This window comes from Puntigrus tetrazona, chromosome 11 (assembly GCF_018831695.1).
Source record: "Puntigrus tetrazona isolate hp1 chromosome 11, ASM1883169v1, whole genome shotgun sequence".
Taxonomy (NCBI): domain Eukaryota; kingdom Metazoa; phylum Chordata; class Actinopteri; order Cypriniformes; family Cyprinidae; genus Puntigrus; species Puntigrus tetrazona.
Window position 1 is genome coordinate 16,911,712 of NC_056709.1, and position 16,669 is coordinate 16,928,380.

The following is a 16,669-nucleotide window of genomic DNA, read 5'->3' on the forward strand; positions in this document are numbered from 1 at the left end:
TTGTTTACTTAAAACTTCTTGTTTCGCAATACTCCACACCTGTTTCGGTGCGCTGTAAACATACAAGCAGAAAGTGAATGTGTTTGATGCGGCTGCTGGTTGTGCAATCGTCTGCTTTGATATTAAAGTAAGGCAATCCGCCATCCGATCGACTGTTACCGTGTTAAAAGCTCTGAATAAAAATGCCTTCTTATGTATATTAGCCCAATGCAAGCATCTGAGAAAGAAGCGGGTCGATTTAAAAGAAACGCAAACGTGAAACGACACAATCCAGCGCGACTGTCAGGCCTGTCAGGGTAACTACAAACACCTGATTATTCAGGGGCCTGAACGTGAGATCAACATCACAGCGTGTGAATAGCCGTTTTGTAACCGAGAAGGAAGCTTACACGCGGACGAACGGTTATTAAATAATTTCAATGTCCTTTAACAGCACAACAAACGAGCTCGTTCGCTAACGTCAATTAGCTTACATGTCAGTCGCACCGTCTCTCTTTAACAAAACCCACGACCGGGGTCTCTAGATCGAACATTTACAAGCACGCGTATTGATTTTGCAACTCACCTGGTTTGTAAAGCTGGAGATCTAGCAAATATCGGTCTGTATCAGTGCTGTGGAGTCGCCTGTGAGCTAAATTGCTACCGTGCCCTTACACAAGCCTGATGTTTATGAAGAAAACAGACAATAACTTTAGCCCCTGTCGCCACCGGAACACTGGATCGCTTAGGCTAGAGTATGAGCGAACTAATCCGGAACCGGGGATACCGATACGGGTGCTGTGACCGTTATTGTCCCCTGTTAAATGACGGGTCTTTTTTCTCTTTCTGTTTCGGGATCTGCTTTAACTTCCTCCAAAACAACCCTCTGAAAGCCAGCGATGTCATCACGCAGGTGACGTCATCACGCAAGCCCCAGAAGACACGCCCTAAACGCGGACCCTGTTCCGAAGACTATTTTATCACACTTTTAAGGTATTTTATCTTTTTTTTTTTTTTTTTTTGTAGACACAAACTTTTTTATTGACCACAAAAGTATCGACTACAAAAATACGTAAGCCAATATTTGGACATAAATAAATCGACTTTTCTTCTTTTTTTTTTTAATCACAATGACTTTTAACTAGGATATGACAATTTTCTCTTATGTCATAATTGTAACTTAATTGTCCTACAATTGCCTTCTATAAAACCATAATGTGAAATGATCATTAAATTATCAGATCATTCACTGAATTTATTTGCTAATATGTGTGTCATTTATATACATATAAGCTTAAAAAAACTAAAATATTGTGGGGAAAAAAACCTAAATTGAACTGAATAAAATTTAATCAGAATGTAGGTCTTATTTTGCCTAATTGAAACGGCACCAATTGCACATTAATGCAAAATGCTAATTTAATTTTACTTCATCCGAATTAAATCCAACTGTACTCTATACAGTATTTTATTGTTTAATTTTATTTAATTTAAATCAATTTGCTACTTTTGTTTGTTTTCCTGTAATTGTAACCTTTTAATGGAATAATAGTTCCCCCTGCTGGACCTTACTGGATTTTATTTTGAACATGTAATTCTAAATTAAGACATTCTGAATTGAAAAACAAAATCTAAATCTCAGAACGGGGATATTAAAGTTTCTTAGAGCAGCCAACATAAAATTGATGTCATTTGCCTTTAAACAACAACAACAACAACAACAACAATAATAATAATAATAATAATAATAATAATAATAATAATAATAATAATAATAATAATAATAATGAATATAATTAAATATCGATGAAATATTATAAAATGTTTTATGTAGAAAATAGTTAAATATATATATTGATATTCTGCTGGAATTAAAGAGAGCGCTGTTGTTGTCATCACGTGACGTCAAGGGAAACGTCCGCCTTAAACATGGCAGCGCCCATGAAGAGCGTGCGATAGATGTTGTGTAGAGCGTCAAAGATCAACCACTTCCCGATGTCACCTGCTTAATGCCGAAGTCCTCGCGTACAATATGGATAGAAGAGAGTTCACAGCCTCCCTTGTGGTAATGCACATTTTACCTCTGTTACACCCTCTGTAAGCAAAAGCGTGGGCATCCTTCCTCACGACCTTAACTCTGCCTGAAGTATATAATGTAATATAATATAGTAACAAAGTTTTCATGCTACTGTGTCAGTATCTTTCTAGGGGCTTTCTTGTTTCAGTCATCTAGACTAGTCCTTTTGAAAATAATTTTTGGTCATGGTTATGACGACGGAAGTGACTGATATTAAAGTAATGAAGAAAATAAAATTCTTTTTAAAAAAGAATAATAATAGCGGTCAGTAAAGTTCAAGTTAATTTATTTATAAAGTACATTTAAAAACAGCCACAAGACGAACCAAAGTGAGAAAAGTCATATATATATACATATATAGTCATATATATATAACATAAAGGGAGAATGACAAACTAAATAATAGAGCATAAGAATGAAGTGATAATTATTAATAAGGAGGACAGATGGACAATATGAAGACAGAGTGGTCCTCTTGCCCACAATGTTATGTAATAAAAGGGAAATTAAAATGCCAAGTTAAACAGGTGAGTTTTTAAAAGTGACATATAAATGGATACAGGGGGAATGATTCTGATCTCAAGCAGCAAATTGCTCCATAACCAGGGCCAACCCACTGAAAAAGCATGGTCCCATCTGTGTAAGAGCCTAGACTGAGGAAACAAGAGATTTGGGTCACTGGATCTTAGGCTTCTAGTGGGAGTGTAGAAATGTAGCATCCGTGTTATGTAGAGGTTTATGCACCAGTAAAAGAACTTAAAAACTAATTCTAAACTGAATAGCAGCCCATGGAGGTCCCTCAATATAGAGGTGATGTGCTCGTATTTGTGACTAGTTTTAAGAAATCTAGCAGCAATTTGGGACTTTGAAGGCTTGAAGTAATAAAAAGCATGGACAGCCATCTTTAATGACGTATCTGTCTGATAAAAATGACTGAAACCACTTAAGCTCAGCAATAAACAAACTATAATCAATAAACAGTCAAACATCGTTGTTGTTATGTTATGACCTCCTCAGCCTAGGGGTTAAGAGGAAGGACAAAATTATAATAAATCTTAACACAAACTAAACAAACTTTTTGACCTTGTAGTTTATAGAAAAATAAAAAGCAATACTCTTCTTCTTCCTTTTTTCTCAAGTATGAATATAAAAGTTTTATATATATATATATATATATATATATATATATATATATTATTGACAACTTCAGCTTGATCTAGACCAAAACAGGAGCAACTTAGCTTCAGATGGTTTTTAAATTTTTATTATTTATTTAACAGTAATAACAGTAATTCAATCATAAAGCTCCCACTCTCTACCATTGAGGCTGAAAAAGGATTTTGTTTGCAGGTCCGTATGCACAGTGTTGCGTCTTGTTGCTAAAAATAGTGTATAATAAATAATGAATCAGATAAAAAGTTATTCTAATAAAAAAGTTATTAGATATTCTCTATCTCCACTTCATGTTTTAATAATCATATCAAGCAGATCAGCACACCTGCCTCGTCTTCTCCCTAAAGCACCTTAAAGAGTAATTTGTGGTAAATTGTGGCATTATTATCCGATAAAAAAATGATATATGATATTATAGTGATTAATTGCATTGCGCCAGAAGTAAAGCGTTACTACTATTATACTGTACTGATATATAATGATGTATTAAAATGGTGTCGTTGCTCTTTGTCCCTTAGGCAGGCGGTTGTGCAGGAATGTGTGTAGATCTCACTCTCTTCCCTCTGGACACCATAAAGACAAGGTTGCAGAGCCAGCAGGGCTTCTACAAGGCGGGCGGGTTCAGAGGGATCTACGCAGGGGTCCCGTCAGCTGCTATAGGCTCCTTTCCCAACGGCAAGTTTGTTCATTTTATTGTAAACATGAAAAATGGCTGCATGTTCTAAAATTGTACTTTAAACTCTTTAGAAGATTTTTAAAACCGCATGCATCTGGTTATGATAAATAGCATATTTAACAGGAATCACTAGCTCTGTATATGTCTGCAAATAAATACACACATTTTAGAAAGCGCGTGCTGTTTGAAAAGTGTTTTCTTCTTGGTTCCAGCCGCTGCGTTCTTTGTCACCTACGAAAGCACGAAGTCGTTACTCGCAGGCTACAGTGCTTCAAGCTTGGCCCCCGTCACTCACATGCTGGCCGCATCACTCGGGGAAATTGTAGGTTTCCTGTTATTCTTCTTTTCTTTCCTGTTGTTTTGTCTTTTGTATTTATAATCATTTGTTTACCATTGCATCCCAAATGAACAGTTTATTTGTTTCGGAGACAAATATGCAGAAAAAGCGTAGAATGTGGTTTTTATTGGCTGGTTTTTGCTCTGGGTTAGGAGCCGGGCCACAGACAACCTTGTATTTTCCCCACCAGCTGGCCAAACAGGATTTTATTATTGTCTATTTACATAGCTGTTTTTGTAGAGAGGAGTCTTGCAGTTTTGTCAAGGGAGATTTTGGAGCCGCAAAGAGCGCCTTCATTTCCTCTGCTAGTGAAACTTTACACTCGGTGCGGTGCGGTCCAGCTCATGTCACAAAAATAGTCCAACACCGAAGCAAAACCTCTGCTGTTTTATCTGTTCTGACACTTTACCTTAAAATGCACTGCAGTTAAAAACTAACTGTATGATTTTAGAACGTGGAACCGCTTTGAATGTTTTTAAATTAATTTAATATGTTCCCCAAGGACAGATTCTAATCAGACAAGGACTGATTAGAATTGCAGTAAAGACTTTTTTCTTTGTTGTGTCTCAGGGCTGCCCACTTCTTTAGATCCTGTTTGCTTTATTCTTTAAGGACGGTAGTGTATAAAATAGCCTTCATCCCTTAAGAGAACTCGAGACTTTCATAAGAGGGTTGGTTATGTATTTATTTAAAAAATTGCAATATTATTATTCATAAATACTTCATGAGCACCAAATCAGCATATTAGGATGATCATGTCACACTGAAAATGTTAAATTCAGCTTAGCCTATTTCAGTTTTTACTGTATCTTGATAAAATAAAGTGCATCTTACCAAACATACATTTGGACATTACCATACATACTTTTCAGAAAATAAAAGAGTTGTGAGTTAAAAAAAAAAGCAGTCCCTTTCAAAAACTTAACATAATCAAAAAGATAACAAGATAACTTTATGGAGTCAAAGTTATCTGACATGATCAAGAAGCAGTTTAACTCTGAGTTCTTATAATATATATATTTTTTTTACTGTTTTCTGAACTATAGCGAATAAACTGTGTATAATATGAGAAACATTGAAGGTGTCTGATTCCATTTTGGTTTGACTGTATGTGAATATGAGGTGAAGTTGAAGTCGTGTGGGTTGATAACCCTTTGCCTGGTGCAGCAGGATTTGCACACTTCAAAAGGGGGGATTTTAACAGCAGAGCCCCAGCTGAATCCCAGTGTGTTGTGGGTACACGTTGCCCCGTTCAAAGCCTGTAATCCTGGAGCTTAACCACAAAAGTCTTCCCCTCAGGCTGTCTGGAGCAGAAGACAAAGTCATCTTACTTACATAAGTCCTGCCATTATACAACTTCTCACTAATAGGTTTTCTAACTGGAAATGGTTTGACTTATTTAAAATTATTCCGATTTGTTTCTTCTTTGTGCAATAATCGCTTTTTATTATTTCCTATCACTTTGCGCTTTTCCCCATTGCTTTTCCAGAATCTGCTGCGCTGTCAAGTTATCTAGTTGACCCTTTAAGGCACTAGCGCACTAATCAAACACATTGCGGATCCGGGACTTTAAGCTCAGGGATTCAGATGACTTTGTAGCATCACATATGCTCCCTAAAACAACCTCCAATCTGCAACTAGAAAGATTTTAATTGTCTGGAAACTTTTTCCTCACTTTATCAGTCTCTGCTGTCTCTTCACGCAACTACATACAGAAGAGGTTTCTACATGCAGCTGATGAGTTGTCCAAATTGTTCAGCAGCAACGTCTTTACAAATAGCAATGTTGTAAGTTTAGCAGCTTCAAAAACAGCAGTGTAAACTCCTCGCTAGGGCTGTGCAAGGAATTGAATTCGATTATCATGCACGTCTCGTCGGTTTCTTGATTACTAGTAAATCACCATGCTTTCAGATGGAGTGACATTTACTTCACAGTACCGTAGTTCATTGGAAAGCTAGGCAATATGATATTCGCATTATAATCGAATTAGATTAATTGCACAGCCCTAGGCTGTTACGAGGCATGTGCGATGCTACAAAGTCATCTGAATTCCTCAGCTTAAAGTCTTCCAGATATGAAAGCTGTGATATTGCGTAGCTTGCGAGAGATTTACTACCGACCAAGAAGCCAGTTTTACTGACGAGATAAAAGGTGATTAATTGCACAGTCCTCGCTAATGAAAAATGTAATTTAGTTGCAGTTTTATCAAAAACATTAATTGCGAGGCAGTGCTGACAAGTTTGGGTTTTGGTTCAATTGCTGTTGTAGGCTCTTAGCTTTTTGCAAGGTGTTACGCGGAGCCAGCGTAATGCCGTCGACAGACGTGGAACTAATTCATAGCTGTGCGCTTACTTGAAAATAATTGCACACATTGCGACAGGGGTGTTGAACGTCGACCTTGGAGATACCTCTGGTCTGCAGAGTTTTGCTTCGGTCCTAATCAAACACACCCGAACAAGCTAAGGTCTGAAGGGTTAGCAGGAAGCTACGGTCAGGCGAGTTTTTATTTGGGTTGGAGCTGAACTCTGCCGGGCTGTGGCTCTCCAGGACTAGAGTTTGCCAACCCCGCCTTAGAACATTCATCAACCAATCAGATTAACGCGTGTGGTGTAATATTGTGTGATAATAGCAGTGGTGATTTCTGTCACATCTTTCTCTGTATCATTGTATGTGTGTATTCGTGCTATATAAAGAATGCACTGGCTGATGGTATCTGTCAGGGCCAGAGCAGGCGGTTATCTAGCCATTATATCAGATTTATCTTCATTCCCATTTGCCCAACACGCTCTCCGAAAGCTCATTTGTCAAGCCGAAGCAGCACTTTTCGCCCATTTATAAAGCTAGTCTCTCCCTATGGCTGTGGGGTGAAAACAGCATGTGGCGTGACTAGAAGAGGCAGACTGGCAACCCGCTAAGCTTGGCACAGCAAACAACCCGTGCATCGCCCACGAGAAAACCATTGCCCGTGATTTATTGTGCAAATCAAGCTTGAGCGTTGTACTGTGGCTCATTTTTAGCCTTTTCACCCCCCCCCCCTCTTCTCATTCTCACCTGGCAGGTCTCTGAAATATCAAAAAATAGGCAATCGAAGTGTTGGGTTAAAAATGTTATTTCTGCACATGCACTGCTGTTGTTATTAAAGATGAGGGACGTGTCAGGAACATAGTGGTTTTCTGCAGATAGGTTTTAGGAAGGCAGCGCTCCGTAAGGGCCCGAGGGGCCACTGTTGTTGTTTTTTAAAGCACCTGTAGGATAATCTGTGGAAGATTGTTCCAGATGCCTGCTGTAATTCCAACTTCCTGAGACTCTGCTGGGAGGCGCGTGTTCTGAGTTCACGGACCGCTCGGAATGTTCCAGCTGTTTCTATTGATGTCTGGAGTCACAGCTGTGAGAGCGACCTTAGCATGTACAAGCGCTTTATTTTATGCTAATAGTAGTGCATTGGGATTCAAAAAGTGGCTTCAGGTTTCTGGGTAAAAAGGCAAATGTTAAAAAAAAATACAATAAAATATCATGTTATAAATTTTTTCTAACTCACATCAAGCAGTCAAAAATGTGTTTTTTTTTTAGATTTTAAAAACCAAAAAAACCTCACCAACACTGCATTTATCACTGCAAAAGTCAGTAAAAATGTTATATTAATAATATGCTAATTTGATTAAATTTTTAGCAGTCTTGTCACGTGATCATTCAGAATCATGCAGATTTCATTGCTCAACATTTTAGTATTGAATGTTTCATTTAGCTTAATAGTGAAAAAGCTTTTTTTAAGAAAACTAAAAATACAAATAACATTTATTTAATATAAATGAGATTTTATTGCGTTATACAATTTTATTATATTATTACGTTTAATATGATTTCAATTAAGGGTCAAGTTTATGTACCCTCGCTGTATAATAATGTTTATACTTTATTTATTTATTTTGAAATCCTAAAATGATTCAGATGAATTATTAATGCCTTACAGAATGCATTTATAACATGTTATTTCATTTGAACCACAATGGCATGATCTAACATGTTAAAAAAGCATGTAGATCTCGCATTTAACTACGCGACCTGGTATAAAAGTTAATAAAAGTTAATAAGACTTCACAGTGCGTAATGTATCATGATTTTGTAGGCTATTACTTGCAGGCCGTGCACAAAAACAACAGTTCTATGGTGTTTCGGTCGTCCCTCTGCAGGTGGAGCACAAGGAAAGACAAACGGCTCTGAACTGATTCACCCAGTGCTAAAATAAGCTTTAATTGCCCGGGCTTCTACATCGACCTTCCTGTCGCGGCGAGTGCTGACCTCTGGTCGTTGAGTCGACATGGAAATGAGAGTTTCGTCCTCAGGGTTCCCGCGCTTCGGCTGCACAGCGCGGGAAGAGCAGAGGCAGCGACTAATTAACCGCCTCCAAGATAAAGATAAATGTGTCTCACAATAAACAGTATTATTAGACCTTAATTAGTCAACTAATTAGCCAAACTGCCTTAAAGTCGTTACCTCGATAATCGCTTGACTGTTCACGTACTTGTACGAAACTCCTTCACTTATTTTAAAATGTCCTGAGCGTAGTTTCCCCCCTCACCGCTCTCTGTAAATCACCCAGAAATGCACAATACCGGTAATTGATCTGATATAATCTCTCGCCAGTCCTCCATCAACTCCCCCGCGAGACGATTTAAATTGCTGAGGCGCGCGCTCGCGCACGCCAATTCAATTACGGCAAGAATTACTTGTCATATCCACTTCCCTCTCTATTTACTGCCGTAATTTTGATCCTTTTGAGAATTACTCGAGGAGACGCGATGTTTAGCGTTTCGTAAATGTTAACCCAGCAAAAAAAAAGATAATGTAATGAGTTTAGTAAAATGGACCCTGTCAGTTTGCCTAATAGACCGATCCTTGCAGTTCCCCGCTTGACCGCTGGATGGCACTCTTGCTACACGCCTTTTCCTTAAATGCAAACCTTCCCTGCTTGACCTTACTTTTCCCGACGCAAATACAGATTCCCTCACCTGGTTCTTCCGCATTTGGGTCACGCTGGCCGTACTACAGTCTCGCATGCTGTTTTGTAAGCCAAGTGGCTATTCATCTGGCAACTGTGCGAGAGATGCTCTGCCGCCTGTCAGAGTCATACAGAGTGCAAACTACCGTGGCTTGTTCACACATACCGTGCCTGTAGGCTGTCAGCTGGGCTCTCGGCAGACCCGACCTCTCTGGTAGTAGCACCCCACGCCCGCTCTGTCATTCAGAAGAGATTACATCCAGCACCACAGATCCAGTGTGAGCCTGGGGGTCTGGTGGGGGGCCCGGTAAACTCCCTGTGGTTGCGGAGATTGCTTTCCATCCTCGCTTGGCGCTGGTATTTCCACCCCCCAGCATGGAGAGGATCAGAAGTAATGCACCACAAGTGTAGTTTTGGAGGGCGATGCAGCCATGAAGAATGAGCTTGAAGCAAAGCATATATATATATATGTATGCATGTATGTATGCATGTATGTATGCATGTATGTGTGTGTGTGTGTGTGTGTGTGTGTGTGTGTGTTTTTAATGAATTTTATTATGTGTAATATAAAAAAATATATATTTATGTAAGTTTTTCATTATTGATTTTAAGAAACACTTTATGCTTTTTATATGTATAAACTTTAATTTTTTTTTTTTTGTATTTCAAGCAGAACTTTAACTCAAACTTTTTTTAAAATGCATTTTTAAAACAAATTTTAAGTATTTTATCTGTTGTTTAGAAATTTGTAAATCCAAGGTTTTGCTTTCGGAAATTTTGCCAAATGTTTATTTATTTATTTTTTTGTCACGATCCACTTTTGTTTCTTCATTTTGTTGTAAATATTAATCTGCTGTTTGTTAAATTATTTCACTGTTTTCAAACAGCCATTTTGTGTACTTGAGCATTTCTCTTTGTGTTTTGCATTTCTCATTTGATTGATGGATGTCCTCTTCTTCTTACACAGGTTGCCTGTCTGATCCGTGTCCCGACTGAAGTGGTGAAGCAAAGGACACAGGCCAGTCCATCTCTCACTACCTACAGGGTCCTGCTGAATACACTACAAGAAGAGGTACTGTATGTGTATACCGTCAGCTCGACTTACAGTGAACATAAAGTGCGCTTGAGTTCACTTGACCTGTCATGTTGCATGGGTGGATTTATTGACATATACATAAGTCATTTTGTAAAGAAAACAGATGAAAATGCCACGTCTTTTTTCTCATTGCAGGGATTCAGAGGCTTGTACAGAGGTTATGGCAGTACAGTACTTAGGGAGGTAGGCTGGCTTTCCTGAACACATCAAGTACTGTTACTCTGTTCTTCACGTAATTATACAGATGCTTTGATGCTGACACGCGGGTTTGTTTGTGTGCAAAAACACTAAAAGAAAAAAAGTATTACTGTTTAAGACTCAGAGCAACATTACACATGAGCAGAACGGAGAGGACTTAAACAGGATAAAACAAATGAAAATGGTTAAAAAGCAACAAAAGGGTCAAATACGTTGCTGTAACACGGGGGAACGCGATACACTTTGAGTGTGAATGACTGCTTATTCACATGAAACGGCTCTAGCTGAGGTTGCAGATTAAAAATGAGTATTTAGTTTGAATTGTTTGTAGATAAATACCCATTTCATCCATTTCGTTTCGTTTGTTCTCTGTGATCTTAAGCATCTCAGTGCTGGTTTTACTGACTGAGAAACAACTAAAGATAAATCAGTCAAACAATAGTCCAGACGAAAGTTCTTTAAAGAATCTAAAATGTAAAGAATTCTAAGAATTCTTTGCTTTATTTTCATTCATACGATGCAAGTCAAATGGGTTCAGCGTTATTTTGAAACTGGCTTTCATTATACGGTTGCAAACGACGGCGTCTTCAAAATGTCTTCTTTGTGTTCTGCGCAAAGTACATTTTTATTTTTGGTTCTCCTCAAGCAAGACATAGGCCCTTTTCTAATCCGAATTTCAGTTCGCTCATTCAAGCGTCTTTTTTTTTTTTTTTTTTTGTATTAACAATTTATGTAGCTAATGAAACTAATGGAACAAGCAGCAGGCAGATCAACCACAAGGTGAAACGCACCGTATCTCTCCCACCAAAAACAAGACGCCTTTTTAAATGCGTCTCTTCTTCTCGCCCCTTTGATTAATCATCTGCTTTCTCGCACACCTGCATCGCATGATAATGCGTATTGAGTTATAGGCAAAGCTCATAGTTTTTCATTTGCTTTCCGAATTTATTTTCTCCTCCTCCGCGTCACGCTGACAAAAAAAGACAAAGATAAAGGCAGTGAAAAATTCGAAATCAAAGAAAGCTTGTTGTCTGCATGAAGGTGACACTCATTTTTTCGTAAGGTGATATTGTCTTTCACTGCGGGGCCATCCTGTACTTATTTTCCGCCTCACTTAACACACGTTATTCACGCGAACTCCATCTGGACATAAAGAAAAGAGAACAACAAGCTTTTTTCTGATTTCTCCAAGGGCTTCTGAATAAATGAATACATTTTGGATGAGAGCGGGCTGCTGAGGCTGAATACTAAGGGCCAGATAAAATAGAGGTGCCGAGAGGTGCCCCGCTTCTTCCTTGGGATTGGCTTTGACGTGTGTCAGGAAGCTAATTCATTTCCTCTGCCCGCTATCTTATCCAGCACCGCAACCCTGTCAGGGTAAGTTTGTTTACCCTGGATGCCGAGTCCTCCTCACGCAAGGATTTAATTGGGGTCTTCTCCATTATGCAGATTCATTAAAGAACCCCGGACAAGAGGCTGTGATGAGATGCAGCCCGCCGATACACGCTAGTTGATCACGAAAGAAGAGAGACAGGATGGCAATCCCGAGTGTGAAGAGAAATTCTGTCACACGTGATGCATGATGTCAATATAAACTAATAGTCAAGGGTAAATCGCAACGGTCACCATCAATGTTTGTGAAAAACGGCTCAGAGATAATTATGAATATTATTATTACAATTTTATGATAACTGTTTTCTGTTGCAACGTTTTAAAATGTAATATGTTCATGTGATGGCTGACCCCAGTCTTCAGTGTCGCATGATCTTTCAGAAAGCGTTCAGATATGCTGATTTGTTGCATAAGAAACATCTGCACAGCTTATTTTTATAATAATTAATAATTAATCAAACTCAGGTGGAACAGAAAGAAGTAATTAGAGAACACAGGAACCAATGACAAACTAACCTCAAAATCAAAACACACGTGTGATTCATACACGCACACACACACACACACACACACACACACACACACACACACACACACACATATATTCATTCATTCATTTCAATAGTTTCATGTGGAGAACAAGCCACAATTTAAAGTGATTGTTCACCCAAAAATTATTTTACTCATTTTCATGTCAATCCAAAACGGCTTCTTTTAAAGATATTTTGAAGTATCCTGGTAGTCAGTGGAAACTAGCAATTGTTTGCTTGTTCACAATTCTTCAAATTATCTTCATGGTCAACATAAGAAACTTGTACAAATAAGAAAGTTATGAGTGAACTATTTTAAGAATTTTATTTATTATTTTTTTTTTTTAAATATCTGACCTGCTGTTGCTCTCTTACGTTCAGTTCATGAATGAATTGTGATTTCATTCGTTTATAAACCAGACTAATTCTTGAGGTGTGCCAGTTACGACGATACAACAGGAGAAGATTTTCTGTGGAAAATGACTTCACTCCTCGCATAAAGCTACCACCCGAATGAATTCCAAAGACTTTGAATACAGACACCATATTTACAAGATGTAGGACTCTATCTTACGCTGCGTTTTTTGGTTTCAGCCACTAGAGGGCATAACAGGTTTAGAGCAAATCTGATGACCATCAGTAAGGAAGCTGAAAGGTACTGATTTTTAGAAACATAAAACATCTTTAATCAACTTAATGAATGCTGAAGGTAAAAGATAAAACGGTTTCAAATGTCTTGTTTTTTTTATAACCTACACTTATGGTCTTTCTAAACTGGTCTTTTTTCCTGGGATGAAACCATAGTATTAAAAATGAATAATTTGGATTTTCTATGGACCGTTTCTGTAATGTTGACAGAGAGATCTGATCATATAGTTTCTCATGACGCTCACCCGAGAGGGATTGTGAGATTGAGGGAGGCAGAAGGCTGTTGGAGATATATAGATTGCCATCTGACAGAGTTCATTGTATATCAGCACAGATGTGAGAGCGGAGGGAAGGGGAGGAGAGGAGAACTGGCAACCCTGTAAGAATGTACTCATGAAACACCTACGCCTCGAGCTGCGCTCCTGTCAACTTCTGCGTTAGTCGCTGCTGAGATGTCCAAAAATGTATTTCCCTCAGCATTTCCTCAGATTCGAGCACAGATACGGTTAGAAGATTCTATCATCGTTTACACACCCTCATGTCTTTCCAAACCTCATTTGTTTATGCTCTATATTGCTGCAGAAACAAAAATTGCATTAAAGCGTCCCAATATGGTTTATGAAAGATTTGATGGTTCCAAACAACAAAAAAGTAAAAAAAAAATATTTATAGTATGCATTTTTTTTTGCCGTATCTTCTCAACGACTCCCGATCGTTTCATTCAACGACTTGTTTTTTCCAAACTCCTCCAGTGATTAATCAGTGTCATTTAAAGCAGTGTTTCTGAGCTTTTATTGATCCAAAACTGGCACCTAGTGGAAAAGAAGGAATCGGCATTTTCTTTCAGACCAACAAAAAAGATCAACAAGTGGGCGCTCAATATGCTAACGTTTCATTTTGGCATCGACATGAAACGGCTAGAGACGACACATTTTAGTGATTCAGAGTCGCCTCTTTTTTTTTTGAGAGAGACAATAACAGATTAAAAACTTTGCAGGATGTTTTCATTCAATTAGAGTTGTGTTACACGCTGCATCCATAACGGGGTACTTTTAAATGAACTGAATCGCAACTGTTTGAGAATATTAGTAACATAATATGAATATTCATGGCTTTAAATGATGTTTAATTATCCTGTAGCCGCCTGGCTGATAAGCACTGATATACAGGTAAACAGAAGCTAGAATGCTGAAAGTATCTTTTATCAAAAGAATTCGGATTCCTCCGTTTATTTCCTCCCTTTCTCGCTCTACCCTTCCTCTGATCTCTTGTTGACACTGAAGGCAAAGAGCCCCAGAGGTCTTGGACCTGCCCGAGATCAATTTGTCTGACTTATCCCTGTGTTTATGTTGCTGTTGTTCATTGGTCACAGTGGAATGTGTGGCTAACAGGTGGAAGTGTGTATGCTTGACCTGCAGTGCAGTGTGGATTTGTTTCCCTCTTCTTCTAACATAAGCACAGAGAGGATAAGAGGCAGGGGTATGCGGTTTTCTTTATGCTTGTCTGGTGGATTCATTCTACAATCAATTTCCTGTCAATTTTCCACAGTACTTTTTGCTCTCCCATTTAACTTCTTTCAATGTCGTTTCCAATCATTTACAGATTGAGGACAAGAACGTTATTTTGACCCTTTCAGCAAAGTCCTTTTAATATTCAACCCAGAATTTATGTTGCAGGTCAATAAGAGCAGTTTCTGTGATTTTTGGCATATGGGACAATTCAAGTTATAAATTCACGAGTGTTATGGTTGTTGTTTTTTTTAATAAAAAAAAATGCTTTTATTCAGCCAAGGATGCGATGCGTTTTAAAGTGGCAATAAAGACTGTAACAAATAAATGTTCTCTTAACTTTCAGTACACCAGAGCATCCTGAAACATATCACTTTCTGCAAAAAATATTAAGGAGCATGGCTGTTTTCAACAATGATAATAATAACTTTTTTTTTATAGATGATTTCTGAAGTACCGTGATGAAAACTCCAGCTGAAAACTGGAGTAAGTCACCTTTGCTATCACAATTATAAATTACATTTTAAAATGTTAAAGTAGAAACTAGAAATGTAAGATTTTCACAACATTAATGTTTTATTTTGTTAATATTTGATCAAATAAATGCAGAACAAAATTAACAAAAGAATGAGCATTTTTTTTTTAAGGTAGTGTATGTTCGTCTCTATTGTATTTGGTAAAAAATTTTATTTGAATTGATTTAGACAACTTCGGCGATACTGCATTGGGCTTCAGAGGGTTAAGCTTTATCTGTCAGGTCTGGAATTAATATAACTTCAATCAGATGTTTTTACAGCGCAGCCATCCAGTTCTTTAGCCCTGCCTCATTACTCTGTGATCGTTTTCTATTGTCTTTATTTTATCTGATTAGAAGGCATTAAATATGCTTGCCATGCACATTCCTCACCGTGTTTCACAATGATGTGTGAAGTGAATGTGTGAGTACACACACGCATGTATTAGCATTGATCCATACCGGTTTGTATTTATTGTCTCTCAGCTAGTTGGATGGCTGCTAGTGTTTTTATTTGAACTGTGGCATATCAGTAAATGATTTGCAGCACACGTGTGAAGGCACCGAGGCTTCATTTCTACCCTCCACCTGAGCACATCCTGCCTCCAGCTGAAATGCGAGAGTTTTGAAGAATGTGGTGTGGTATCAGGATAAAGGTGCTGTTCCCGTATACTGGCTGTGTATTAAAGAGGGCTGGTGCTGCCATGAAGGGCTTGCATATCGACCGTGACGTGGCAGACCAGCTGTTGTCGAGGCTGTTGGTGAGAAAAAAAAAGATCCATCTCCCTCCAAACCTCAAACTAAACTGCTAATCCGGCTCCCACTGGGGCGGTGAGCCTCATATTCCTACGCCACTGACGGCACTCGCACTCATTTAACTTGACTGGTGCTTGCCAGATTGCGCGCCATTTCAACTATGAGAATGAATTGAGGATGCTTTTTAAAATTCCAATTCAGTTCCAGAATTGAGATAGCGTGTGTGGACTTAAAATTTGATTTGAAATGTATGAGAAATTAAAATTAAAATTCGCACATTTGAATTTGTATACCTTTTAAATTTATCCAGAAAATAGTACTTTGTGACAGATTGGGTAATATTATTTTATTGCCGTTCAATAAATCAAATCAAACAGTGTGATAATTAATACAGTGTTTGTTACACAGTTTTTTATGTTTGTTACAGTTTTTTTTTTCTATTTCTATTCTAATTTCCCCAAAATTCTAAACATAATGAGTGAAAATATTTTTTATAATTACTGAAAACAATTTTGGACGCAGTGCTGTTGATTACTATATTCATTATTTTGACTTTTAAATATGTACATATATTTTAAAATGTCAACATTTTTATTTAATTTTTATAATAATAATAATAATAATAATAATAATAATAATAATAATAATGGTATAATTGTTTTGTTTGATAAATGGGTAAAATTTTAGGTTTCACTCATCACATTAACGGACATGAATTAACCATGACCAATACATTTATTGCAATATTTATTATTAATTGTTCAAATTAATAATATAATAATATAA

General features: G+C 37.7%; 1 protein-coding gene across 4 annotated transcripts in view; it reads left to right on the top strand.

The window, feature by feature from the left end:
• Window positions 1-1,895: 1,895 nt before the first annotated feature.
• The window catches only part of slc25a26 (solute carrier family 25 member 26), a 44,841-nt gene continuing 30,067 nt past the window's right edge, over window positions 1,896-16,669 (top strand). For 3 of the 4 annotated variants that reach the window (XM_043252640.1, XM_043252639.1, XM_043252641.1), the window contains exons 1-5: window positions 1,896-2,044; window positions 3,748-3,904; window positions 4,118-4,227; window positions 10,209-10,313; window positions 10,473-10,520. In XM_043252640.1, coding sequence (XP_043108575.1) covers window positions 2,012-2,044; window positions 3,748-3,904; window positions 4,118-4,227; window positions 10,209-10,313; window positions 10,473-10,520 — 453 coding nt within the window. In that variant the 5' untranslated portion in view covers window positions 1,896-2,011. The remainder of the gene's footprint in view (window positions 2,045-3,747; window positions 3,905-4,117; window positions 4,228-10,208; window positions 10,314-10,472; window positions 10,521-16,669) is intronic. The other variant, XM_043252643.1, reaches the window with a different exon arrangement.